This window comes from Tetranychus urticae, chromosome 1, assembly GCF_039701765.1.
Source record: "Tetranychus urticae isolate SD_2017Ah chromosome 1, NJAU_TeUrti_SD_1.0, whole genome shotgun sequence".
NCBI classification, from domain to species: domain Eukaryota; kingdom Metazoa; phylum Arthropoda; class Arachnida; order Trombidiformes; family Tetranychidae; genus Tetranychus; species Tetranychus urticae.
In genome coordinates, this window is record NC_142958.1 from 23,621,163 (window position 1) to 23,646,052 (window position 24,890).

Consider the following 24,890-nt stretch of genomic DNA (forward strand, 5'->3'; position numbering starts at 1 on the left):
TCATTTCACTCTTGAAACTTGTTTGAGTAGTTGCGATGATTGCTAATTCAGCATTTTAAGAGGAGTTTTATGGCGCTAAATTCAGATCAACTTGAAACTTTGAAGTCTTATTATTCTTAAAAATGTCGTTTTATTTAAAAATTTTAAACGACCAATATTAGAGTGTATTATAAATTATTATTCAAACAAATTAAATCAAATATGAAATAACCGTAATTTACATAAGACCCCTCAACCAATGTTTCCTTATCCGCCATTAGACAGGCATGGTTTTCACGGTTTTGTTGTATAGAAAGATTTGTGTTTAGAAGAGGTGTTTCTATCAACCATCCTTTGTTTTGATTATTTAACAATCAGTTTCATTTAACTAAATTGTTACTCATTTTTTTGTCTGAAGTTAAATTTAATAATTTACAAATTTTTACAATATGTTAGAAAAAGAAACTAAGGAAAAAGATTCAACAACTGATTCAGAATCAGAAGATTCAGTTCCAGAGTTGGAAGATGCTCCAGAGGAAGGAGGTGAAGCCAAAACCGGCACTGTTTCGGGTCTCGGTGATGATGCCGCTAGTAAGAGTAAACAATCCCGAAGTGAAAAGAAAGCAAGAAAGGTGATGTCAAAGTTGGGTTTGAAACAAATTACCGGTGTTAGTCGTGTTGCAATTCGCAAAAGTAAGAATATCCTGTTCGTAATTAACAAGCCTGATGTGTATAAAAGTCCTGCCTCTGACACCTATATCGTTTTTGGTGAAGCCAAAATTGAAGATCTTAGTCAAAAGGCCCAAATGGCGGCAGCCGAAAAATTCAAGACTCCTGATGCATCATCTATCCTCAGTGGAGCTGGAGCTTTGGGCGAAGCTGGTGCTGGCCTTGGAACAACAGGACAAGGAACAGGAGCCAGTGCTACTATAGACGACGTAGAAGATGAAGAAGTTGATGAAACTGGAATCGCCGAAAAGGACATTGAATTAGTTATGAGTCAAGCCAATGTCAACAAGAGTAAAGCAATTAAGGCTTTGCGTGAAAATAACAATGATATTGTCAATGCTATTATGGACCTAACCATGTGATTTTTGTAAATTGATCCCTTTTGAGTTGATAAACTTGATTGACTGAATTTCAACCGTTTTTCCGTCCATTATTTCCCTAAGACAATCAGTTTAACAATTTATCCAATCAATGTAATTGGTGTCCGGCCATTATTGACCATAAAGTTAAAATATTGGCTGAAAAATTGGTAACAGTTTCTATCTTTTACAAGATCTTTTAATTGAAAAGATATACAATAATTTTCTTGATTATGATATTTTAATTGCTCTTGAAATAGGCATCAATTTTCAGATCAATAGATAAGATTTTTTATCAATTTTTTTGGTTATATTAGCAATTATCATTCAGTGTTGAGCTTTGTGGTCAATGATAGCCAAATACTCTTCAGATGCATTTCAATGCATTTATTCACAAAATATAAAATTTACTTTTCTAAATGTTTCAATAATACCCAATTTCACCGGTCAATTCACCGAATGAAGGTTATATAATTTATTCAATTAAGTTTTCGGTTGTAAGAATTTCTTCGTTACTGATAAATAATGAGTATTTATGAGGCACTTGTTCAATGAACGTACATTTTTACTGACTTAAGACTTTTGATTCGGTTTTTATTTTAAATTTGAATATTTTTCAATACAATGCACAGGCAAATATTGGCTCTTAATTAAACTATACATTGGAACGTTAAATTTTAATAAGAATTGAATTGTCTTGCTGAATATGATCTAAATCATCTTCAATCATTGTCACATTAATTGATTCAATTTCTCATCTTCCCAGTGGTTCATTCATGAATCCTGTTAAATTGATTTTACATATTTTGAAAAAGAAGTTCTTGTGAACTTAAAATGAAAACTGAGGTTGACAGAATTTTAAGCAGCATGAAATCAATACCACGCATGTGTCAAACCAATGTTTGGTTTTATTTATTAACCAAGATTTACGTTGAAGAAACTGCATAATTTGATCCTTGTTGATTATATTTTAATCATAACGCATTAAAGTTTTTTGTTCATTTATTGTGAATATTTATTTCTTGGACTAATCATGTTGCGATTGATTCAAAAACTCAAGGTAAATTGTTTTAATTTGTTAAATTTTCAAGATTAATTCTCCAGATACCTTTTCGTTTTCTTATTCCTCTTCATCATCTGAATGTTTTTCATGATTTTCTTCTATTTGTTCATCTTTGTCCTTGCATTTGTTTTTTATAGCTTAATAATGTCAGCTATTTCAAAGAAATTCCTAAAAACCAACGGAGAAATGTGCATATCTCTGGTGAAAAGAGAAAATGTTTCCCTAAATCAGCGGCAATCTCTAAAGATTATCCAGTTATTGATCATACATTTGATGCTGTGGTGGTTGGAGCTGGTGGAGCTGGACTTCGAGCAGCATTTGGATTAGTTGAAGAAGGTTTCTCGACCGCTGTGATTACTAAATTGTTTCCAACTAGAAGCCATACAGTTGCTGCTCAAGGAGGTATTAATGCTGCTTTAGGTAACATGGAACCTGATGACTGGAGATGGCATATGTATGATACTGTTAAAGGATCAGATTGGCTTGGTGATCAGGATGCTATTCATTATATGACCCGAGAAGCTCCACATGCAGTTGTTGAGGTTTGATTTATTTAACCTATTAGATTTATAATTTGCCTAATTTAATTTTTTTCAAACCAGCTTGAAAATTATGGTATGCCTTTCAGTCGAACCGACGATGGTAAAATTTATCAAAGGGCGTTTGGAGGACAATCTTATAATTTTGGTAAAGGTGGTCAAGCTCATCGATGCTGCTGTGTTGCTGATCGAACTGGACATTCTCTACTTCATACACTCTATGGTCAATCATTGAGGTATGATTGCAAATATTTCATTGAATTTTTCGCTCTTGACTTACTTATGGAGAATGGTGAATGTCGTGGTGTTATTGCTGTTAATCTTGAGGATGGTACATTACACAGGTTCAGAAGCAAGAATACGATTTTAGCTACAGGGTGAGTAACTTATATTGTTTTACTCAAAGTTTCCATGGATCATCTAATTAGTGACTAAAAATTGAATGGTCACTCAAGCAAACAGTTTTATTTCTTATACACATTATCATTGATATTATTTTTACTAATTTTTATACTTATCGTTGCTAAAGAGGATATGGTCGAGCCTACTTTTCCTGTACATCAGCTCATACATGTACTGGTGATGGAACAGCCATGGTTTGTCGAGCTGGCCTTCCTTCAGAAGACTTAGAATTTATCCAATTTCATCCAACAGGAATTTATGGAGCTGGATGTTTGATCACTGAAGGTAAACATATTGATTAAACTTTCAATTTTATTATCTGATTTTATATCTGATTATATTGTTACATTATTTATCATTCAGGCTGTCGTGGTGAAGGAGGTTTTCTTGTAAATTCGGAAGGTGAACGATTCATGGAAAGATATGCACCTGTGGCCAAAGATCTTGCATCTCGAGACGTTGTCAGTCGATCTATGACTATTGAAATTCGTGAAGGCCGTGGTTGTGGTCCAGAAAAAGACCATGTATACCTTCAATTACATCATTTGCCTGCTGAACAATTGGCAACACGACTTCCAGGAATTTCAGAGACTGCAATGATTTTTGCTGGTGTTGATGTCACCAAAGAGCCTATTCCCGTTCTTCCAACTGTTCACTATAATATGGGTGGAGTTCCAACTAATTACAAAGGTCAAGTTATTACTTATGATGAGAAAAACGGTGATAGAGTTGTTCCTGGTCTTTACGCTGCTGGAGAAGCTGCTTGTGCGTCAGTACATGGAGCTAACAGATTGGGTGCTAATTCATTATTAGATTTAGTTGTTTTTGGCCGAGCTTGTGCTAAAACTATTGCGGAGGAAAACAAACCTGGAGAAACAATCGGAGATTTGAGTATGAACGCTGGTGAACAATCAGTCGCTAATCTTGATCGTATCAGGCATTCCAAAGGAACTACTCGCACTGCAGCTTTACGGCTTAACATGCAAAAAGTAATGCAAAATAATGCTGCAGTTTTCAGAAATGGTGAAATTCTTTCAGAAGGTGTAAAAAAGATCGACGAATGCTTCGAACAACTCCCTGATATTGGAGTAAGTTATCGATATTATTTATCTTTAAGTCTATCATCATATTGAAAATTTCAATTTGTCTAATATTATTTTCTACTTTTATTAATTTTTCATTCACAGTTAAACGACAAAGGTATGATCTGGAATACTGATCTGATTGAAAGTTTAGAGCTTCAAAATCTAATGTTGAATGCTAGAATGACACTTTACAGTGCTGAAGCTCGCAAAGAATCTCGAGGAGCTCATGCTCGAGAAGACTTCAAAGAACGTATCGATGAATATGATTATTCTAAACCTTTGGAAGGTCAAGTAAAGAAGCCTTTTGACCAACATTGGAGGAAGCATACATTATCATGGATAACTCCTGAAGGCAAAGTTGTATTAAAGTATCGACCTGTCATTGACGAGACTCTTGATGAGCAATGTCAAACAGTTCCTCCCGCTATCCGAGCCTATTAATAAGTTATTACAGTTTTGTTAGATTAACATCGGATGATGAATAAAAAAATTCTGTGAACATAACAAGAGCAAAATATAACCAAAATGAAATAAATTATATTCATAGTTTATAAGACACACCAGGCAACAGCTCTTATGTAAATTTGGCTTATTATATTTATTTAAATCCCTTCCCTTGCAATTATATCAGCCAAGAACCGACTGATTAAATTTCAAACCTCTTATTTCTACAATAATAACCATTACAACAGTTTTATCATTATTTTACAGCAACAACAAAAAAAGCGTTCAAATATTTTTTACACTCGCGATTCTTATGTAAACTTTTTATTAACACTAACAGGATATTTTCATTTACCACTCAATTGATTTAAAGTGTTTAAATTTCCTAACTGTTACAAAAATCGCTCTCAAATTGTTCCAACAAAAAGAGCTCACGGTTCATTGAAACAGACTTCACTCTGAACTGTACAATTTAATATGATAAGCAAACTTTCATTATCAACTTGATGGCCATGATTTTGATCATTACTGCAGACGAAGATGATAATTGTCACTATTATTGTTACCATCATCATTTAAAAAGATGGATAAATCGTTAAAAAAGGATAAACTTTCGCTACGGTTTCAGATCATTGAAATTTAGTGTTCACAAACCCAATACATGTTAATACTTGGTGAACAAGCAAACACTCAACTCACCACCAAACCCTTTCCATTCTCCCTCTTTTCTCTTTTTTATCATCATTTCTTCTTCACTCTCAACGACACCAATTATTCTGGTCGTGTGTTTATATTTATCAAAATAATTTGATATCCAAAGCTAGCTGAATCAACCAGATAATCAATAACGAAACCACACTTGCTGAATAAGCTGACTCGACTTGATAAAGTTGTGCTCATTTAGATTATCAAAGATTATGGATTCAAGTAATTCATCACAACAACATAATCGCCTTGTTTCATTAAATTAAATATAGATAAGATTCGATTCATGGCTTACCGACCTACCCCGAGTTGTCATTAAAACCATCTTTGTTTACAATTAGCGTGTAAAATTGATCAGTAGGTTGATTGTGAATTGTGATAAAACTTGGCAACAACCATCAATATCCATTTTTATTATCATAAAATGGTGAAGGTAAAAATCATATAACATTTGAATGTTGGGGAAATTTGATTCCTTTGCATCTTTGCTATTAAACTATAACAAATGTATTTGATTGTTTCTAATCGTCATTCACAGAGATTGATTCTGTAGACAAAGAATTACAATTTTGTTTGTATTTAACTGTTAATCAGCTGTTGGCTCTGTGAGATGAAGGTTTACAGTATCTAAAAATAATTGTAATAACAGTTATATGTTTCACTATCTCGCTATGATACATGAACATGTTACACTTGTCATCTCAAGATCTTTGAAGCGACGAATTAAGCCTATTTAACGATCACAATTACAGTCATTACCAATCATCCGTAATTTAAGAGACTCAATTTCATCATGAACGCTATCATCGCCATCATCTTTATCCCTTTCTTGAATCTATCTTAAATATCTTTCAATAATTGTAACTCATTCATGGTTCAAATGTTATTACCTTTTTTTGTTGCAGTGTTAACATTATACTTTTTTGTTCATCTAACTACAAAAGACGATAGGAATGGTGATCATAATGATGATTCTGATGATTGACTTGTTATCCTGTTTTAAAATGATCAGCATTACCTTATTTAATATTGTTCAAGTCGCCAAATTTTGTGTTATCATTTTCTGTAAACAAATTGTTCCCATTATATGATTAGTTGTGTTATTGAATTGGAAAGAAAAAGTGAAGCAACAATTGTTTTTGTTTTTAAATTGTAATGATGATTGAAATTTTGATTGTGAGCGAATTACAAATTAAAAAATGAAGGAGAGCAAAAAAAGAAGAGTTAATTGTAACATTATTATGAAAACAAAATTATATAAGCTTTTACATCAATTTATCATTATCATTCAATATTAATTGTTATATTTAAAATTAAGGTTTTTGGATTTTGTCACATTTTGGTGGTTTTATTGAATAGCCAAGGCAAAGCTATTGAAGTAAAAAAAAAGTTAATCATCTCGACATTTAATCGATCACATTGAGAAAAAAATTGCAAATGAATTAATTTCCTATTGAAATTATTTCATACCAATCAAGCTTTTTAAAAGTCCCGGTTGGTAATTTAAAAAATTAGAAGATTGAAAGTTAATCAGCATCTCTTAGGTCCACAATTTATCAACAGCATCATCACTTTGTCAATGATTTAGAGCCAGTGGCCAGAAGTAAAAGGATGCGGTGATTTGGTTGAGGTCACATTGCGAAGAGAGAGAGAACACAAGAGCAAAAAATGAACATACCATTAACTATTAGATTAATAATAACTAGAATGGTGCAAAGTATGGAACTGGAATCAATTGTGGATATTCTTGGGCGATTGTCTGTTGAACTTTACTTTCCGATGTTTTAAGGTCACCAGGTTGGGGTACATCAACAGTGTTGCTTGATCCAGAGTCTTCCCTACCGGTGAGTCGATGAAGAGTACCGACAACTACTCTTGAATTTGTTAATCGTTTAGTGATTGAAGCAATCCTTTTACGAAGTTCTTGTTGTTGTTCTTGGTTACGCCGAGCCCAATTAGATCTCATGGTTCGAAATACATTTCCTAAAAATTCGCTAGCTTGTTGAATTTGATTAGAAGCTGTTGAGATTGGAAGTAAAGCATTGAAATTGGCAATTGAATTAGCAAGTGCTGATGAACCAGAGGCTCCGGATAAGGCAGATCCAGCTGCTGAGGCTGCTGTTTCGATTGCATTTGAGGCTGACATTGACATTCCTCCGTCAGCAGAATTGGCAGCCGCATTAGCAGCAGCATTTGCAGCAGCGTTAGCAGCAGATGAACTACTAGCTAGTCCAGAGGCTGCTCCAGCGGCACCACTGATGGCCGAGGCTCCTGGTCGACGGAAGGCTTGAGATACAACTGAAGGTATTAATCGAGTGTTTGTAATGTATTTAACTGTACCAGAGACAAAGTTGCGAACAGCATCTCGAACCGAGCCACCTAATTGACGTTCAGCGGTATCATCATAATCTTCATCATCGTCATCATCTAGTCCTTCCATTCCTTCCATGTTATCCGTAGATTGACAGTGAATTCGTGCGAGGAGAGCGAAAAATGTTAATAAAAGCTAGAACAGAAAGAAACAAAATAATCAAATGTTAATTTGCTTCTTAAATAACTTGAAGATATTCAAACTGAAGACAGGTCCATGGTAAAAAGCAAAAGGCCAATAATGTTGACCGTGATCATTTTACCCAATCTAATGACTTTATATTTTTAATCATGAGAAATGTAGGAATCACATTTACATTAGATTGTTAAAGTTATTACAAATAAAAATCTGTGACTGACAGATTTGTTAGCTTTTTTGTCTTTAGATATTGTCTTTTGCCTTTTATATGGACAGCTAAGAGAGGAGAACAACTTTTACTCCAAATCAAAGACGATATCTTTAAATTGAATAATGGTTCAACGAATGTCACTGATTAAGCTGCTATCAGTAAATCAATAGTCTGATGAATTAATCACAGATATTGATCACTGAAAAGTCGTTAAAAATAGTCTGTTATCAACTATTTTATAAAACAAGAAGAGAAATGGCGCAATTATCAAACCAAAATAAAGTTGACCAAAAAAATATATTACTCAATTATTGTCTATTAGTTAAGAAATTAGAGTTCATTTAAGTTAATCTGATGTCAAATAGTGATCTTAAACAGCGATCTTTTTTTAGAGACGCCACCAAAAAAAGTGAACATTAGAAGCAGTAAAATTGAAGAAAAAAGTTGAATTAAAATTAGCATGAAAAGCACCATGTTTTGATAGCGGTGAAACCAGATAACCAGAGTAGCTAACTGTTTTAAGCTAATTCGTGGGCTCAATATTAAAACCAGATATTGTAGTCAATTTTAATCATGTTAGACAAGTTTTCCTGCTAAAAGTGTATTAACGTTATAAATGATGGCAAAGAAAAAAAAATGATATTATTTGGAACAAATCACTCATCATGATTATAATAAAGTCAACTCAGAGTGAAGGTCAGAATGAAAAATGCAAGATGAAAATAAATGTTGCTGTTGTTGTTTTTGTTGTTACTTGGACTGATTATCAAGTAATGATAATATAATATTTTGAGATGATGTTCACTTTAATAGGATTGATATGCTTTTATACACAGTTATTAGGATGCTCAATTCAAGCCCAATGGATTGGAACTTGAATGATCCGGCTTTCAGATAAAGCTACAAGCGCTATTCAACACGCACCATCATCATCATCCCAAACATCACCTTCATCTTGAAACGACCCTTCAAGTCAATATTTTTGATGCACAAACTGATGCACAAATCTCACCAATCTTGATCCTAATACTGAATCTCGGTTAAGGTTTAATCTGTAGTCAACAACACCTAATTACGGTTTTATCTGTAACATCATTATAACCATAATCATCTTGACTGTTAATCAGTTGATCAACTCAAATCTTAATTCAGCATTTTGTAAAACCATCAAATCAATTGTGATCAACAATAAACCAGAAAATCGTCTCTCAATGTAACTCCATAATTTGGGTTTTGCAAAACAAATCATTCAATTGGATTTTTAATCGTTTAGTTTTTTGGTTTATCTTTGAATTTTACGATTTTATTGTTGATTAAAATTCCGTTAAATTTATTGATTGTTGAATGTTTGTCTGTAAATCAATCTAAATCTGGTATATTAATAGGTACAAATCAGTTTAAAGTTACCCTTGCACTTGCTCTTGTTTAGTTAATAACAGTCTAATGAGAAGTCTTTGAAAATTGATTGATTTCAACGGGTTTCTATTACATTTAACTGTTTACATTAATCATAAACTTGATTATGTATTGTTATTAATACCTTTGATTGTTTACTTTTGTTGACACATTCAACTGATTGAACCTAAATTTGGGTTCAACCATTTCATTTGCTTTTCACTGGCTATTTCAAACTAAATTAAATTGATTACTTTAACGGGTGGAGTTGCCTATTATATGTTAGTAATGAGAATAATCATCTTCTTAATAATAGAAATAATCAACATAAATTGTGATTTAGATTGGTAATGGTTTCACTTTAAATCGGGTTAATTGTTTTATTTCATTTTGTCTTTTTACCTTTTTTTTGATTCAGTCCAAATCAAGATGAAATCAATAAAATACCAATCAGTTGATTGTATTCCATTTAATTTTAAACACTTTAAGCTAACTAAAAAATATAATTGCAGTTGAGACAAAAAGATTTCATTTTAAGACCAAAATGTGATGCTTTGAAAAAATGTATTCCAGTAAAATTGGAAATACAGTTTTATATGCATTCAAAGGTTACAAATGACAAACATTGATCAGCTCTTAATTGTATTCCTTTGAGACAATTAAAACCAATTTTGATTTGATTTTTCATCTCACAATTGAACATTTAAACTCTAATATGAAAAATTGTATCCCAAAATATGGGTTAAATAGGATTGGGTTAGGATTTTTGGGTAAAGTGAAAAGGATTGAAACTCACCAAGATCCAAAATTTATTCATCTTAAAGGTTAATTTTTGATTGGCTTTCGGGTGGAAGATTAAATTATAGTTAAAATGTCAACTAGTCACTAGGAGATTCCTTAATAGTAATTAGAGACAACTTGAAGATGTAAACATACAATGGTGATGATAAAGATGATTCTGATTCGAGATGGGAATCAAAAATGAAAGTCCTTTGAATACACAATGAAATAAATCACAACGATATAATGAAGATGGAATGAGATGAAAAATTAAAATTGAATAGTCATTTCAATGAAGAGACAATTGATGGTATAAACAGAGATGAAGTTTGGTTGATGAAGGTGAAATTGATGAGCTCAAGTTGAGTGGATGAAATGATCGGTTGAAGTGATGTTGATGTTGATGTAAAACGGTGTGATGTTGATGTTCAACTTTGTTGTCGACACTTTCATATTCAGCCTTTACTTAACGAACTTGATCTTGTAGGAAAGGTAAAAAATGGTTGTTGAAGGAGGGAATTAAAGGTTGATAAATGAGCCCAGGGCGGTGATGAACATGATCGGAGAGGCATTTTGTGATGAGGCCTGAATAAGGATGAAAGACGCACATCAGAATGTGAATGATCTTGACACACCTTTTGACAATTGCTTTGAATAATAATAAATTAAATCAGATAAAATGAGAGAGAATTTAATTTGTCAACAAAAGCGATATTTTTGGGTGATTCCTTGCGATCAAGTTATACTTGATATGAACCTTACCTTATTGCTGTTGCTGTTGTTTATGTTTTTCATGTTTTTTGGTCTTTTTCAATCAATTTTGACGTGTTTAAGATTAGTTAATGTTGAGTTATCAATAATTTTATAATGACACAATTATCATTACCATTAACATGAGTCTCGATTAAATTAGCCGATATTTACCTTTTATGATTTCTGTATACAACTTTTGAAACATTGTTATCCAATAATTCACTGACCTCTGAAGTTAACTCTTTATTTGATTTCAATTTTTGCTGGATGATTAATGGCTTGAATGAATTTTGATTCCTGTTCGCATCATCTTTCAACTGTCTGCTTTTTGTCACAGCTAAACAGTGAATCAGATCTGCACATTTAGACAATTATTTTGTTACACCAATATATTATATACACTCCTGCTCATAATCATTGATATACCTGTAACATCTGTATTTATAATTTTAGCGAATTTAATCAAATTTAGTTTACAGTAAGAGCTGAGATAATGGGACTCTCTTGGAATAGCTTATTTACACTATTTGCCGGGCAGCGTTTTTTCATCATTTCAATCTTCCTTGATCGATCAAATTCAACAGAAATAATTATGGTCAAGAGTTTATATTACAGTATAAGAGTTTTTTACATTTTTGTTACACTGTCATCTATGTGAGCTACAGGGGGAAATAATTGAGTTTACAACTTAAACAATTAGTCCACTCTAATGACCCCTGAAGGGAAAGGGTTGAAAGGCTGAAGGGGCATCACTAGACTGTATTGTAATATACACGAATATAACTTTCAATTATCAATTACACTTTTCGCGCATATTGCTACCGGCGTTTTTTGATACTTTTTATTAGTTATCATTAGATAGAACCATTTTTACCGAATTTAGTTTTAATTTAATTTTAAACTTTAAATTTTTTCTTAAATTAAGATTTGATTCACTGTTTCAATCACCTTTGAGTCAATTTGAAAAAGCCTTTCAGATCGTTAGTTACAATTTGCATTCATCTTATAATTTATAAATTTAAAAGCTCGATTAAAGTTTGGATAATTTGCGCAATTCCAATGTTATTATCCATAAATTTCAGATTTTGATACTTATAAAATCAAACAATCATAATTGTTAGCAATTAGATTTGAGCATTTGATGATTTGACAGTAAATTGAAAAATTTAAGAGGTTTTATGAATTGACAAAATTTTTTATCATAGCGAGCATTTACTTTCGCTCAAAGCGAAAGCTTGTTAAAGAGAGAAAAAAGAAGGATTAGTTGAAAGATGATTAGCACAATTTTATGTTAAACGACGTTGAAAGATGGCAAATGACGAAGAAGCAGTGCGATCAAGTAGAGCATAAATTTAAAGTGAAGCGGGAAAAGCTATTTTTCTAATCATCCGGGCTGAGAAACGTATTGATGATAAAATGTTGGATGTACATGATGAAGATAATGGTGATACAAAGTTTATTTTTTCATCAATAATAATGTTTATATCGTCATTAAAACAGGAAAAGGGTCGACAAACGTCAAACACTCTTTTTGTTTTCTATATTGACATCGATGCTTAGATTCTCATGACTATACTTAATTACAATTTACTTATTTTTACACAACAAACGAGTCTAATTGTAAATGATGGGTCAATTAGGATAAATTAAAAGAGTCAAGAATCCTTGCGATGATTTACTTCTATCAACCATTTTTCATTATCATTATCTTTATTGATCACTTTTGTTTAAATAATTGTGCGCGCTTTGAATAATAAATTCACCAATAGCAATTAATCGCTTCTTACATTTACATGTACAATCGCATAGATCGAATATATTGGTGTATTCAATTAAATTTAAACATTTGTTGTTATCTCAATAGTCAGCTAATTATGTTGTAATATTACAAAAATTATGCCACTTAGATCATTTAATCTTGAATTTCCATCTTAAATTTTTCAACCTACCGTCAAATCATATAATTTTTAAATCATCAATTGTTAACAATCAATTGACTCGATTTAATGAATATCAAAATCTGAAATTAATGTCAACAACATTGAAATTGTCAAAATCAAATAAATTCAGTTTTTAAATTATAAAATGAATGCAAATTGAAACTATCAATCGGAAAGGCTTCTTAAAATGGACTCAAAGGTGATTCCAACAGTGAATCAAATCTTAATTGAAGACAAAATTACTTAAAGTAAAAGTTGGACTTGAAACTAAATGCGGTAAAATGACTAATGAATTTATGCCAAATTACAGGGTGTAGCGAAAGTTCGTGGAGGCAAAAATACATTTCCCCCTGCTTTTGATTCGCTCTCAAAAGTTCATTTTGTCGATGCTTTGTCAATTTTGATCCCGCCCACCCACACGAACTTTCGCTACACCCTGAACTGACTATAAGTCGCCTTGGTCGACTTTGACCAAAGCTGATAGTTTTGCGAATATTAGAATTCGAATACAAGTAGGTATTAGACTTAAGTTAACAAAATTGGAGCTTTTTTCATAGTCGCCGTCTAACAGTGAGTTAAGGTACCTTTAACATCGAATTTAATTTTGTCCATTTCTCTATTGTCTAGTTTCTCTAAAACTAATTATGACCGAGATGGCGACACATGAAAATTAACTTAAGTCTGGCCCTATTTTGTTAACTAAACCCTAATACTTACTGTACTCATTCGAGGGTCCTTTGAATATTCGCAAGTGACTAAAGTACAAAATGTAAGAGACTAACCATAAAAATTGATGATCACATGATATTGAGTCGACTTAGACGATATTCGATGAACGTATCGACTTAAACTTAGTCGAAATTTCATCGTATGACTGGTACATCGACTAACTTCGGCGTGCATAAAAAGTATCAACAAACACCTGTAGAAATACAAGCAAAAAGTGTAATTGACAATTCAACTTTTTGCTTGTATTCATACACCTATTAAATAACAAATTGATGTTGTTGTAACAAACTGGTATCAAAACGATCAATATAATTGTCTAAATGTGCAGATCTGATTCACTGTTTAGCTGTGACAAAAAGCAGACAGTTGAAAGATGATGCGAACAGGAATCAAAATTCATTCAAGCCATTAATCATCCAGCAAAAATTGAAATCAAATAAAGAGTTAACTTCAGAGGTCAGTGAATTATTGGTGAACAATGTTTCAAAAGTTGTATACAGCAATCATAAAAGGTAAATATCGGCTAATTTAATCGAGACTCATGTTAATGGTAATGATAATTGTGTCATTATAAAATTATTGATAACTCAACATTAGCTAATCTTAAACACGTCAAAATTGATTGAAAAAGACCAAAAAACATGAAAAACATAAACAACAGCAACAGCAATAAGGTAAGGTTCATATCAAGTATAACTTGATCGCAAGGAATCACCCAAAAATATCGCTTTTGTTGACAAATTAAATTCTCTCTCATTTTATCTGATTTAATTTATTATTATTCAAAGCAATTGTCAAAAGGTGTGTCAAGATCATTCACATTCTGATGTGCGTCTTTCATCCTTATTCAGGCCTCATCACAAAATGCCTCTCCGATCATGTTCATCACCGCCCTGGGCTCATTTATCAACCTTTAATTCCCTCCTTCAACAACCATTTTTTACCTTTCCTACAAGATCAAGTTCGTTAAGTAAAGGCTGAATATGAAAGTGTCGACAACAAAGTTGAACATCAACATCACACCGTTTTACATCAACATCAACATCACTTCAACCGATCATTTCATAGCCGTAACCCGTAAATACTATTGATCATAAACTATATCTAACAAATCCGCGCTCACCATAACCATCATCAGTATGAAAATATTGATTAGAAAGTAATAATACACCGAATTGTGGATAAAAATATGTTTCAATAGAGATAAGTTGTAAACATCGTTATTCTTCAAACTTTAATTTGAATCAATCGGTTCAATATTAATTGATTTTAACAATTAATATTTCTCTTATTTCTTTATTGCAGCCAACTCCTTGGCCTGATGAGCTTGCAAAACAGCAACGGCTTCTTCCACTTTAGCTCGTAATGACTCATGATGTTCCAACATGTGAAGTAGCTCTGAATTGTCAATGTCCAAAAGCATACCAGTGATCTTTCCGGCCAGCTCTGGGTAAAGATCATGAATTAGCGGGAAGAGTCGCTCACCCAGCATTTGTTTTTGTTCAGCTTCTGATGCGTTAGCCAGCATAGAAGCAGTGAGTGGTTCTTGTCCTTGTACATGGACCGCTGATTGAACATCTGATTGTGGTTGAACTTGTTGTGCTCCCATGTTAGCCTGTAATATAAAAACAAAATATATGAGAAATCAATCAATTGTTCCTTGTAATCGCATGTAGATTAGTTCAAAGATAGCATTTGATAAGTCAAACAAGTGAACTAACTATCGGCTTATGTAAAAGGGTTATATTCTTCCAATCTCTGAGGACCTGGAAGATTAGCTTTTACAACATCATCCAGGAGGGTGTTATTGGATATGATTATAGTCAGCAGATACAGTGATACAAACCGAGAAACTAGTTTCATATCAAATGATATCCGCTGAATATTCTCCTATAGATAGATCATGCAGAATAGTATTTACCTGAGGAGCCATTTGGACAGGTGGCGGGTTACGGATTTGAGAATTAAATTTATAGCTGCCCATAGCAGCTTGTCCAGCATTAGCAGCCCGGACGGAAGATGGTGGTACACCTCGAGGTGCTCCACGAGGTCCCATACCTTGAGGCATAGATTGAGCACCTCCGGTAATAGGTCTAGATCCGGCTGGACCAGATGATGTTGGGACTTGTGTTGGTCGAGGCCCTTGACCAGCAGCCATAGCTGGACCTCGAGCTCGCAAGGCTTGATTGTAAGGTTGTGGAGCACCACGTGGCATTTGTTGAGCACCAGGCCATCTTGGATTTCGCGCTTGTTGAGGTCCAGGGGCTGAGGGACCGCCTTGTGGTTGATAGTAGGAGCCACGCTGTTGCATTTGATGTGGAGCCATGGTTGGGATGTAGTAACCAGGCTGAGGTGCTCCTTGATGTCCTGCTTGGGGACCTGAAATATTAAAAAAGGTGTTAATAAAGTCATCATAAAAAAGAGATTGACGAGAAATTCATCTAACGATCAGAAAGAAACTATATTAATCCTGCAGGAGCAATAGAGCCCAATCATAGAATGGATTAGTTATCTCATCAGCGGGTGAAAAATTATAATAGTCAGGTCAAATCATGTGATCAGCATATTCAAAAATATGAAATATGTGATCGCATGAAAAGCAACGAGACATCAATCATATCAGTTAAAACTTACCAGCATTACCAAGAGCTCCGATAGAAGCCATGGCTGCTGCATGGTTGGGGAACATAGCAGCAGCTGGCGCCAAGTTAGGGTGATGATGGTGAGGGTGATGGGCATGAGGATGAGCTGCAGCTGCAGCTGAAGCTGGATTAGGAATTGGTGGCATTCTGATTCCTGTGGGCGAAAATGGAAAAAAAGATTAGAAGTTGAACATTTAACAATTGCAAAATATTGAAAATTTTAAGTAATCATCAGATCGAGCAGTATCATCAAGTGAGTCCAGCAACAGCGCTAGGGGGTTCTGCCAGGTAATCCTGACTCTAGCAATTGCTGGACCCTACGAAAAAGCTATTTCATCATAAAGTCGCCTACAACGGAAAAATACTGCAATATGATTAATTGGAAACAGATGACTCACCTCCACCAACTCTTTGCATGTGTTGTGTAATGAGGTGAACTTTTCTCTCATCTTTTCTTTGTGCCAAAGCTACATAGAGAGGTTTAGATCCGACAATCCGATTGTTCATTTCGGTAACAGCCTTCGTGGCTTCTTCTGGAGCAGAAAAACATACGAAACCGAAACCTTTGCTTCTACCATTAGAGTCAGTCATAACCTTGGCACTAGTTATTGTACCGAAAGGTGAAAATTCCTTTCGGAGCCGTTCATCGTCAATGGTATCATCAAGATTCTTTACATAAAGATTTACTCCTTGATACCGATTCAGTCTTTCCATTTTGAGTTGTTCAAATCTACGTTTAAGCTCAGCTTGTCTCTCCGCCTTCTTTTGAGCTCGCCCAACATAGAGTGTTTTGCCCCCTGGCAATTCTTTTCCATTTAAATCATCAACGGCCTTCTCCGCTTGTTCCGGTTCTTCAAAGCTGACAAAACCAAATCCTTTGCCTTTGCCATTGTCGTCAGTCATAACTTTGCAAGAAACAACGTTACCGAAAGGTGAGAACATGTCCTTCAATTTTTCATCGGTGTCAATTTCTTCGCCAAAGTTTTTAACATAAATGTTGGTGAATCTTTTAGATTTCTCACCAATAATCTTTTCTCTCTCTTTTCTAGGTACGAAACGTCCGACAAATACTTTTTTTCCATTAAGCAACATAGAGTTTACTTTAGCAATAGCGTTTAGAGCTGATTCTTCGTTTTCAAAATGGACGAAACCATAACCTCGTGAGTTGCCTTCCTCATCAACAGCAACTTTACATGATAAAATGTTTCCGAAAGTGGAAAATGTGTCGTACATAACCTTATTATCAATGGATTTGTCAAGATTTTTTATGAAAATGTTTCCCACACCAGATTTACGAAGGGAAGGATCTCTTTGAGACCACATGATACGTATGGGTTTTCCGTTGATGACATCAAAATTCATAGTGTCCAGTGCTCTTTCAGCTAGACATAAAAAATGAGTCAGAAAATGAGAAAAAAATGAATAAGAAATAAAATATAAAACGAATGATCAGATAAAATAAAAATTTATAAACCCTATCTCTAAGAGCTAAAGTGTGATGCGTATTAAAAAACAAATAGGAAACCATGCTTTCTCTACATTGTGTTTGTGTAGAGAGGGAGAGCAAAAGAGAAAGAGGGAAAAGAATGATAACAGACAAAAAAGGTTACTTACCATCCGGAGGTTGTTGGAAGTTGACATAGGCATAGCCAAGCGATCGTCGAGTAATCATATCCCGACACACTCGTATAGACAGGACTGGTCCAGCACTCGAAAATTTTTCAAACAGTTGAGCCTCAGTAACATCTGGGGCTAAATCACCAACATATAGGGAGGCCATTGGGTAGCTTGGTCCAGCAGGATTGTTCATCTTTTTTGGTTTTTTTAGTTTTTACTCTTTTTTTAAATTTTCTATTTTTATAATTTTTTTTTATCTATTTTTTTATGGATTAATTGCGAATAAAATCTCCACCTATGGAATGTGGAGGGGGAGATTGGGTAGAGAAACAGAGAAATAAAGAAAGAAGGAACAAGAAGAGAGGAGAAAAGGTTCTAATTTATAGAGAAAATGGAAAACATAAAACGTTTAATTTTTCTCCTTCTCTCTCCACTCTGCAATCAGCATCACCAAACGTGAATACAAACATAAACGACATCTATTTCCGCTCAGTTACCAGGGAAACGATGTAAACTAAATTCAGTTTATTTTCCCATGCCTTTAACCGCCAATTACAATGTTTTTGAAAAGGGATAAATATTTGATTGGTTAATTAAATTAAAGATCATTCATTGATTATACTTTTTAGGTATTTAGGTTAAAAAGCTAAATTTTGGTAAAGCCAGTATTTTTATTGAAATAAATTCAAAGATCCATCTGCTTTAACTGTCTCTTAAAAAATGAGAGAGAAGACATTTTTTGTTGATTCTGTGAGTGCTTGATTTTAATATTTTTTAATCATTGTTTGGTGATTATGGAATGGTTTTAGTTCATTGAAAGGCATTTAAGATGATAAATTATCACTGATAATACAATTAATTGAAATTTTCAAGATAACAATGGCAATGGAGGGAGGTAATGTAATGGCGGAAAAATGAAAACAACCTTTACATTTAAAGTCAATAAGTTGCCTCCAACTGTCTACAGTTTTTCAAAATCAATCTAGATTAATGATTAACCAATGATAGAGAAGTGCTTTATTATGATGAATATGAATTGATTACAGCTTTAAGGTGAAATATATTCATTTAAATCGATTGACCCAATTGATTTTAATAAAAATAAACACAAGTAAACATGAAAGATCAGTATAAAAGCCATTCAAAAATTAACACAACAGACTGCAGTTCAATTTCAATTGACCTTTAAGTTTCCCTAATTAAAATACTATAACTGGACAATACCAAAAGAAAGTTGTCAATCAATTGATACAACATATGACTTTTGAATTTATTGATTGTCCTATTTTTTGTATGTAACCAGTTTAAGTCCATTTATTTGTTTGAAATGATCCAAATTGTTTGAGACAAATATAAAGCAGCATCCAAATGTCCAGCCAATATCGATCAATTGATATTTCAAGGACAATTTTAATCATATTACAACAATATTTGGACAATTACACTTCATTTTAGACTAAACAACAGATTAAAGTTAAAAACAAGTGTCAACGAGTAAACCAAAGCAACCTGTTAACACAATGACATCAGAAATTAACAGTCACATCACTCATTTTATCATCCGATTCAACTAATAGTTGAACTTTTGAATTTCCAGATGGACCAAAGAGCGACAATTTGGTTAGCTAACCATGAACAACAATATGGGAACAATTTACAACTAAATAACCCAAATCAAGAACCATTGTCATCGACCTTTTCAGGAATCAAATTCTTAGCCGTTTTCACAACGTCTCATCTCACCATTTCACTAATGTTTATTGGATTGATTGTATTATTATTTGGTGTACTGAGTCTAGTTGTTTCCAAATTTTTGTATATTACTTCAGAGCCATTGACTGGTCAAGCTTTCCATATCCTCGGAGTTGCCTGTGTGTGTATATCAGCTGTACTGATTGTCACCGCCATTGGGATTATGGTTATGGCCATTAGATGGGCTCGTCGTAAGATATACTCTTTACCACAACAACAAACAATTCAATTGAAACACCATCACCATCACCATTACCACCCATCATTATCACCCTTAAATCATCCCCAATCAAGTTGCTCAACACTCATGGAGGCAGCTTACCTTAACCCAAGTGCACCGCCTTCAGATACCATTGGTCATTAGTCTCAATCTAAATATAAATCAAAGTAATTTTTGCCAATCTTTGTATCATAACCATAATAGACTATTTATATACAAATGTAAATTAAATTATTACCATTGAGTTGGTCTAATTTGATTAGACAGAAGCTCAATTTTGTACTGAAATAATCCTAATTATCATAATAAATTGTTCGACTCACAAATGAAATTACTATTTTGACCATGAACTAATCTTGATTTACATATGGTAACCTTAACATTTGATGCTTATTTTATATCAAGGTTATCGATTGACTAAATTCATTACTAACTAATGACATTCACCATGTTTTATCTTATTCATTGAGACTCGAATATAATATGAAAATAATCGATTAATTACTATAAGTCATAACATCTCACAACGAGAAGCAAGATAATAGAAGCTTTTCAAATAAATTTCAGTTCTAACCACCAAAGGTTTCCAATTCACCGAAAAAATCGGTCCTTACAGTAACTTGTCATTCATTGAAATAGAATGGTCAAGAGTCTACTTCACTGAATCATCTCATGAATGATTAACTCTTTTTGTGATTAACTTATAGAAAACCTTTTCACTGTTTATTGATTCTGATTAAAAGCCGATTTTATTGTAAAAATGCAAAAATAATCAACATTATATTCTCACCATAGTAACAGGTATTGATCTGAAAAACGTATTTACTTTAACGAGTCTAATATACTTTACATTCAATTGATTACTAAAATCAATGTTATCTGACAACAGAACAACGTTCTAAATTTATTTTTCATTTCTTCCTATTCTTTAATCACCAAGTCATCTAAATGTTTAAAGTGGACAAATTGTCATTCTAATTAAAAATTATCGAAATTAATGTAATGACTTCCAATGGAGACTGGCTCACAGTCTTCTGGTTTTACCTCTCATTGTTTACCTCATCGGGAAAATTTAACTCGTTTAATTGAATGTGGTGAGATTGTTTCGGGTGATGAGATTAATCCAATCAACCCTTACCTTGTTAAACGTCCAACAATCATAACCAAATTACCTCCAATAGTGAAATCAAGTGAACCATCGACCAATTTAACTTCACTTGATAAAATGGCAACAAGTAAAAGTCCAAACAATCTAATAAATTACAGATCGTTCAATTTGAATCCATCATCAGCGTCTTCATCAGCATCATCTTCACCTTCACTGTTATCCACCTCAGCGACATTTGATGATATTGATCATTGGAAAGGTTATGAGACCAATTGTGATACGATCAACTCGTTTAATAATCCAACATTGAAATTACGTTTACTTGAGAAAAATTTACAATTTATTAAGGATCAACACAAAATGGTTCTCAATTGTCTCCACAATCAAATTGAAGATTTAAATCGCAAAAACAGAGGTAAGTGTCACTCAAAATTGATATGTTGTTCTGGTAATCTTAAAAATCAACATCTCAATTGTATGAACAACCTTGCATGGAGTCTCAGATTACATTTTCACGTTTCACATTTCTAGATTTACAGTTCAAGTTGATTGTTAACAATTTATATCCTGATTGTTTGGAAGGACCATCAAGCAAATTAAGCTCTGTTATGCCAAGTGAATCAGAAAAGAGTTAGTATAAGTTTTCAGGTTCATGAAACGTATGGTGACTAAATTTTATATTTGCTTTATCCAATATTTCCATTCTAGATTCACTACCATTAGAAGCAATTAACCGTTTAAATAATCTTGAAATCGAGGTAGGAAGACTTCGACTGGCCTTAGGTGAAGCACTCAAAATGAATGCTTCTCTTCGTAATCGTCTAATGCTCAAATCAACCAACAAATTATACCAAAAGCAACAGTCAGCGTCACAATTAGTGGAAAGTGAAACACTAAATCTACCAAAATACAAACAAAGTGCATCGTCCAATGTTGAAAGCTTTCGGGAAACATGGAGAGCAATTAACTCGGCTAAAGTGGAATCGTCCAACTCCTTTTTACCAGGAATAAAATAGCTTGAATCATGTAACTATTACAAAAAAAGATAGAATGAGAAAGAAACATTTAGAAAAATTAAATTATTGTTCAATCTAATCATTGTTTGTCAACTTTGATGACTGCTCAAGTAAACAGCAAAATAAAATGAATTACATTTTCAATTAACTTTGATTTCCTTTGACTTTACGTTTTCGCAACTTTGATTGTTTTATTTCTTTCATTATTTCTCCACTCAGAACTTTGATTGCTGCCATAATTTCCTCACCAACAGGAATAATCTCATTTGCAGGTAACAAGAAACCATATTCCCCTTTATCTCGCAATTCAATACAAAATGAGTATTTGATTTTAGCACATCCTTTAGCCCAATCATCAGCTAATCCAAATGCTGGATCTAAATATTGAAAGATCAAGGTAAATTTATTAATTTAAGACAAAAGGACTTTTTTTAATCATACTTACAAAGTAATTGGGCTTTATTTCCTACTGAATAATTAGTTCCATGGATTGAAGCCAAAGCATCGACAGATTTTTTGGCAATCCTTTCCTTGTTTTACAAAACAATTAATGAAACAACGTTAACAATCACACAATTAACAAACTTAATAGAAACATTTTGATCGTCTAATGTCATTATTGTCTTCCTACCATATCAATAAAATCTTTTGGCTTTCGTGAGTCAAATCCATAAGGAATTAGCCAACTTTGATCAAACGAATGAAAATCGAGGAAAGCTTTAATTCTTGATGCATTGGGATGAATTAATTTTGCAATTGACGCCACTTCAGGTTCAGAGAAAGGTTTTCGTCCAGAATAAGTTTCACTGCAAGGATCATTATCGACTCCACCTAAATACCGTAAAAAATAAACTTAAGCAGAGAGGTCAAATGATACAGAACAAAAAGAACCGACCTTTCCAGAAGTAACCAAAGTTCCTGTTGGGATCGACGCCAATGCAAGGTTCATTATTGATTCTTGACCGAGTTTTTCTCCACAATCTGTTCTGTAATCAGTATTCACCAATAAATTCATAACCCAAACAATTAACTTTGACTTGAACTTACATGAGTATGTGTATATTCATAGCCATCAGGATTTACAACTGGTAAAAACCAATACTCAAAAAAATGAGTCAATTTTGTTATCGAAGGATCCTTGGATTTAGTTAAAGTTGTAATCAAATAAATTAGTGTTGCTGGACTGATCCATTCTCTTGCATGAGAGCCACCTTGAATGTAAATAATCGGTTTACGCTTGAATTTTTGAATTGAATTTCCAATGCGAACTAACGTTAGATTCCTCTTTTCAAAAGACTGTCCAATGGTTGATCTGACTATCTTATTTGGATATTTAGTCACTAAACCATCTAAATATTTAACCATTACATCGTATCGAGCATAAGATTGGAAAAACGTATCATCAGTTTGGTTGTAATTAGTCCTGATCTCGCCATTAGCGTTTATATTTTGCTTACTGGTATGCCTAGTCAGAATGAGTAAAGCAAAGAATTAGAATAAGCTATTTATTCTTGGCCTGAATTCATTGGGTTATTTACCTTCCCAGATCGTCTATTTCAACCTTAACAGTTAATTTGCGTCCTAGGAGATCACCAATAACTTTTTGAAGACTATCCTGGTTTAATAGTAGCTTGATTGGTTGATTTGGAGTTGATGATGGAAACCAATAATCAATCCTCTGAGAAATGAGATGCAAGAAATAAGATCAGTACTTGATGGTTGTTGCTATTGATGAATTACCTGATCAATAGTTAAATTGTTGATAAAGTCGACATCCGATCTTGTTCTTGGAATCACTGAGATCACTGAATATCCTCTATAATTGACTGGATTTGAAGTTATAGTCACGATAAACACCATCAATGATAGTAAAGTTAGACTGATGACCACAGTAGACGACATAACGAGGCACATATCATTTTTTGCTGTAAAACCCAAAGTTACATGTGAATCGAATTGAACTGGATAATAGAAATTAAAGGAATAATAATCAAAAATAGTTTGTTATTGACCTTAAATCACTTGAAATTAAATATTGCTTTGTACACACTTTAAACTGCTTGTGCTGATTTACTGTGAAATAATGATTTTCTATTCATATTGAATCATCCCAACCAAATCATCATTTACCTTCAATTCAACCGCAAAAGTAAATATCTATTTATCTATCTTTTATGAGTTTAATTTTCCTCAGGCCTTCAGAATTATACTCAAGGTTGATTTTGAAAAATTTTGAATTAAAATGAATTAAGTTTATGCCGGCTAAAAGATACAAGAAAGCAGAAAATTTATTTACTCAAATGCAAATCAATAATTTAATTTTGTGGAGTTTAAAAATATCATGTCATAACACATAGACAATGGTTACGTTTTGATTACTTACTTTAATCAATTACCAAGTAAATTATAGCTATTTGGTTCCCGTATTTGCTTTGGATTGCATGGTTAATGCCAAATCTGAAAGAAAAATGTTATTTTATCCTGTTTGTTTGGTTGATAAAGAAACGTTATTATATGGATTTGGATGCAAGTAAAAAAATGGTTTCCCTCAAATGTTGAAGGGAATACTGAAACAAAACCATTTCTTAGATTGAAGTTAATTTGATGCTAAGATTAGGTTAAAAATGACGAGAGGAAGAAAATGAAGATGAGGTCAGGTTAAGAAATGTATAATGAATAGGTTAAGAAGAGATGGAAGAGATGACAATAATTTTTGCTTACTTTTCTGTATGAGTTTCTAGATGAAAACACAGTCCAATGTTGATTATGATGCATTTTATCAACCCCCAACCCATCTTCTTACTCTCTCGCTCTCGCTTCTTGTCTTCCAAATAAACAGAGCAAATCGTTTCTTTAAATTAAAACATAGCAAGACGCATTCCTCATTGTCAAATATCCATCTTATTCAAATTT

The 24,890-nt window shown here is 33.1% G+C and overlaps 6 protein-coding genes across 12 annotated transcripts; 3 read left to right on the forward strand and 3 right to left on the reverse strand.

Moving 5' to 3' along the window:
* The first annotated feature begins 297 nt into the window (after positions 1–297).
* On the forward strand, positions 298–1,123 carry Nacalpha (nascent polypeptide associated complex protein alpha subunit). Its single transcript, XM_015929900.3, has one exon. It carries the CDS (start codon positions 429–431, stop codon positions 1,068–1,070), a length of 642 nt encoding a protein of 213 aa, XP_015785386.1. The 5' UTR covers positions 298–428; the 3' UTR covers positions 1,071–1,123.
* Positions 298–4,836, forward strand: SdhA (succinate dehydrogenase, subunit A (flavoprotein)). The gene is made up of 6 exons (XM_015929849.3): positions 298–2,127; positions 2,268–2,672; positions 2,733–3,046; positions 3,199–3,356; positions 3,435–4,159; positions 4,259–4,836. The coding sequence occupies exons 1-6, from the start codon at positions 2,101–2,103 to the stop codon at positions 4,595–4,597; spliced, it is 1,968 nt and encodes a 655-aa protein (XP_015785335.2). The 5' UTR covers positions 298–2,100; the 3' UTR covers positions 4,598–4,836.
* A 1,693-nt stretch (positions 4,837–6,529) lies between these two features.
* LOC107362262 (uncharacterized) lies at positions 6,530–10,658 on the reverse strand. Its single transcript, XM_015929287.3, has 2 exons — positions 10,217–10,658; positions 6,530–7,811 (listed from the first exon to the last, which is right to left on the reverse strand). The coding sequence occupies exons 1-2, from the start codon at positions 10,235–10,237 to the stop codon at positions 7,008–7,010; spliced, it is 825 nt and encodes a 274-aa protein (XP_015784773.1). The 5' UTR covers positions 10,238–10,658; the 3' UTR covers positions 6,530–7,007.
* Positions 10,659–14,826: 4,168 nt separating this feature from the next.
* On the reverse strand, positions 14,827–18,307 carry pAbp (poly(A) binding protein). The gene is made up of 5 exons (XM_015929703.3): positions 17,879–18,307; positions 16,663–17,646; positions 16,257–16,418; positions 15,544–16,001; positions 14,827–15,237 (listed from the first exon to the last, which is right to left on the reverse strand). The coding sequence occupies exons 1-5, from the start codon at positions 18,072–18,074 to the stop codon at positions 14,911–14,913; spliced, it is 2,127 nt and encodes a 708-aa protein (XP_015785189.1). The 5' UTR covers positions 18,075–18,307; the 3' UTR covers positions 14,827–14,910.
* A 2,268-nt stretch (positions 18,308–20,575) lies between these two features.
* Positions 20,576–24,842, reverse strand: LOC107362533 (carboxypeptidase B-like). 7 transcript variants are annotated; one of them, XM_025160872.2, is made up of 11 exons: positions 24,699–24,842; positions 24,361–24,458; positions 24,108–24,239; positions 23,718–23,938; positions 23,516–23,655; positions 23,025–23,442; positions 22,873–22,963; positions 22,609–22,808; positions 22,423–22,507; positions 22,114–22,354; positions 20,576–21,991 (listed from the first exon to the last, which is right to left on the reverse strand). In XM_025160872.2, exons 4-10 carry the CDS (start codon positions 23,889–23,891, stop codon positions 22,122–22,124), a joined length of 1,341 nt encoding a protein of 446 aa, XP_025016640.2. In that variant the 5' UTR covers positions 23,892–23,938; positions 24,108–24,239; positions 24,361–24,458; positions 24,699–24,842; the 3' UTR covers positions 20,576–21,991; positions 22,114–22,121. The 7 variants fall into 7 exon arrangements, with proteins under 7 accessions (XP_025016640.2, XP_089122683.1, XP_089122684.1 ...); XM_089266557.1 differs by having other exon boundaries at positions 24,361–24,434; positions 24,699–24,837; XM_089266558.1 differs by having other exon boundaries at positions 24,028–24,239; positions 24,361–24,434; positions 24,699–24,837.
* LOC107362534 (uncharacterized) lies at positions 20,866–22,118 on the forward strand. Its single transcript, XM_015929624.3, has 3 exons — positions 20,866–21,376; positions 21,493–21,591; positions 21,670–22,118. Exons 1-3 carry the CDS (start codon positions 20,866–20,868, stop codon positions 21,975–21,977), a joined length of 918 nt encoding a protein of 305 aa, XP_015785110.2. The 3' UTR covers positions 21,978–22,118.
* Positions 24,843–24,890: the final 48 nt, after the last annotated feature.

What these genes read in the sequence shown, in the direction of transcription:
- LOC107362533 (XM_089266560.1), bottom strand. Translation starts at nt 23,891, where the DNA reads ATGTGCCTCGTTATGTCGTCTACTGTGGTCATCAGTCTAACTTTACTA. An exon ending in CAAAAGATTTTATTGATATG is followed by an intron (nt 22,508 to 22,608) that starts GTAGGAAGACAA and finishes TTGTAAAACAAG; the next exon opens with GAAAGGATTGCCAAAAAATC. An exon ending in AAATAAAGCCCAATTACTTT is followed by an intron (nt 22,355 to 22,422) that starts GTAAGTATGATT and finishes TTCAATATTTAG; the next exon opens with ATCCAGCATTTGGATTAGCT.
- LOC107362262 (XM_015929287.3), bottom strand. Translation starts at nt 10,237, where the DNA reads ATGAATAAATTTTGGATCTTG. An exon ending in TGAATAAATTTTGGATCTTG is followed by an intron (nt 7,812 to 10,216) that starts GTGAGTTTCAAT and finishes TTTCTGTTCTAG; the next exon opens with CTTTTATTAACATTTTTCGC.
- pAbp (XM_015929703.3), bottom strand. Translation starts at nt 18,074, where the DNA reads ATGAACAATCCTGCTGGACCAAGCTACCCAATGGCCTCCCTATATGTT. An exon ending in CTTCCAACAACCTCCGGATG is followed by an intron (nt 17,647 to 17,878) that starts GTAAGTAACCTT and finishes TTTTATGTCTAG; the next exon opens with CTGAAAGAGCACTGGACACT. An exon ending in CATGCAAAGAGTTGGTGGAG is followed by an intron (nt 16,419 to 16,662) that starts GTGAGTCATCTG and finishes TTTCGCCCACAG; the next exon opens with GAATCAGAATGCCACCAATT.
- SdhA (XM_015929849.3), top strand. Translation starts at nt 2,101, where the DNA reads ATGTTGCGATTGATTCAAAAACTCAAG. An exon ending in GATTGATTCAAAAACTCAAG is followed by an intron (nt 2,128 to 2,267) that starts GTAAATTGTTTT and finishes TGTTTTTTATAG; the next exon opens with CTTAATAATGTCAGCTATTT. An exon ending in AACAACTCCCTGATATTGGA is followed by an intron (nt 4,160 to 4,258) that starts GTAAGTTATCGA and finishes TTTCATTCACAG; the next exon opens with TTAAACGACAAAGGTATGAT.
- Nacalpha (XM_015929900.3), top strand. Translation starts at nt 429, where the DNA reads ATGTTAGAAAAAGAAACTAAGGAAAAAGATTCAACAACTGATTCAGAA.
- LOC107362534 (XM_015929624.3), top strand. Translation starts at nt 20,866, where the DNA reads ATGGAGACTGGCTCACAGTCTTCTGGTTTTACCTCTCATTGTTTACCT. An exon ending in TTTAAATCGCAAAAACAGAG is followed by an intron (nt 21,377 to 21,492) that starts GTAAGTGTCACT and finishes TCACATTTCTAG; the next exon opens with ATTTACAGTTCAAGTTGATT. An exon ending in GCCAAGTGAATCAGAAAAGA is followed by an intron (nt 21,592 to 21,669) that starts GTTAGTATAAGT and finishes TTTCCATTCTAG; the next exon opens with ATTCACTACCATTAGAAGCA.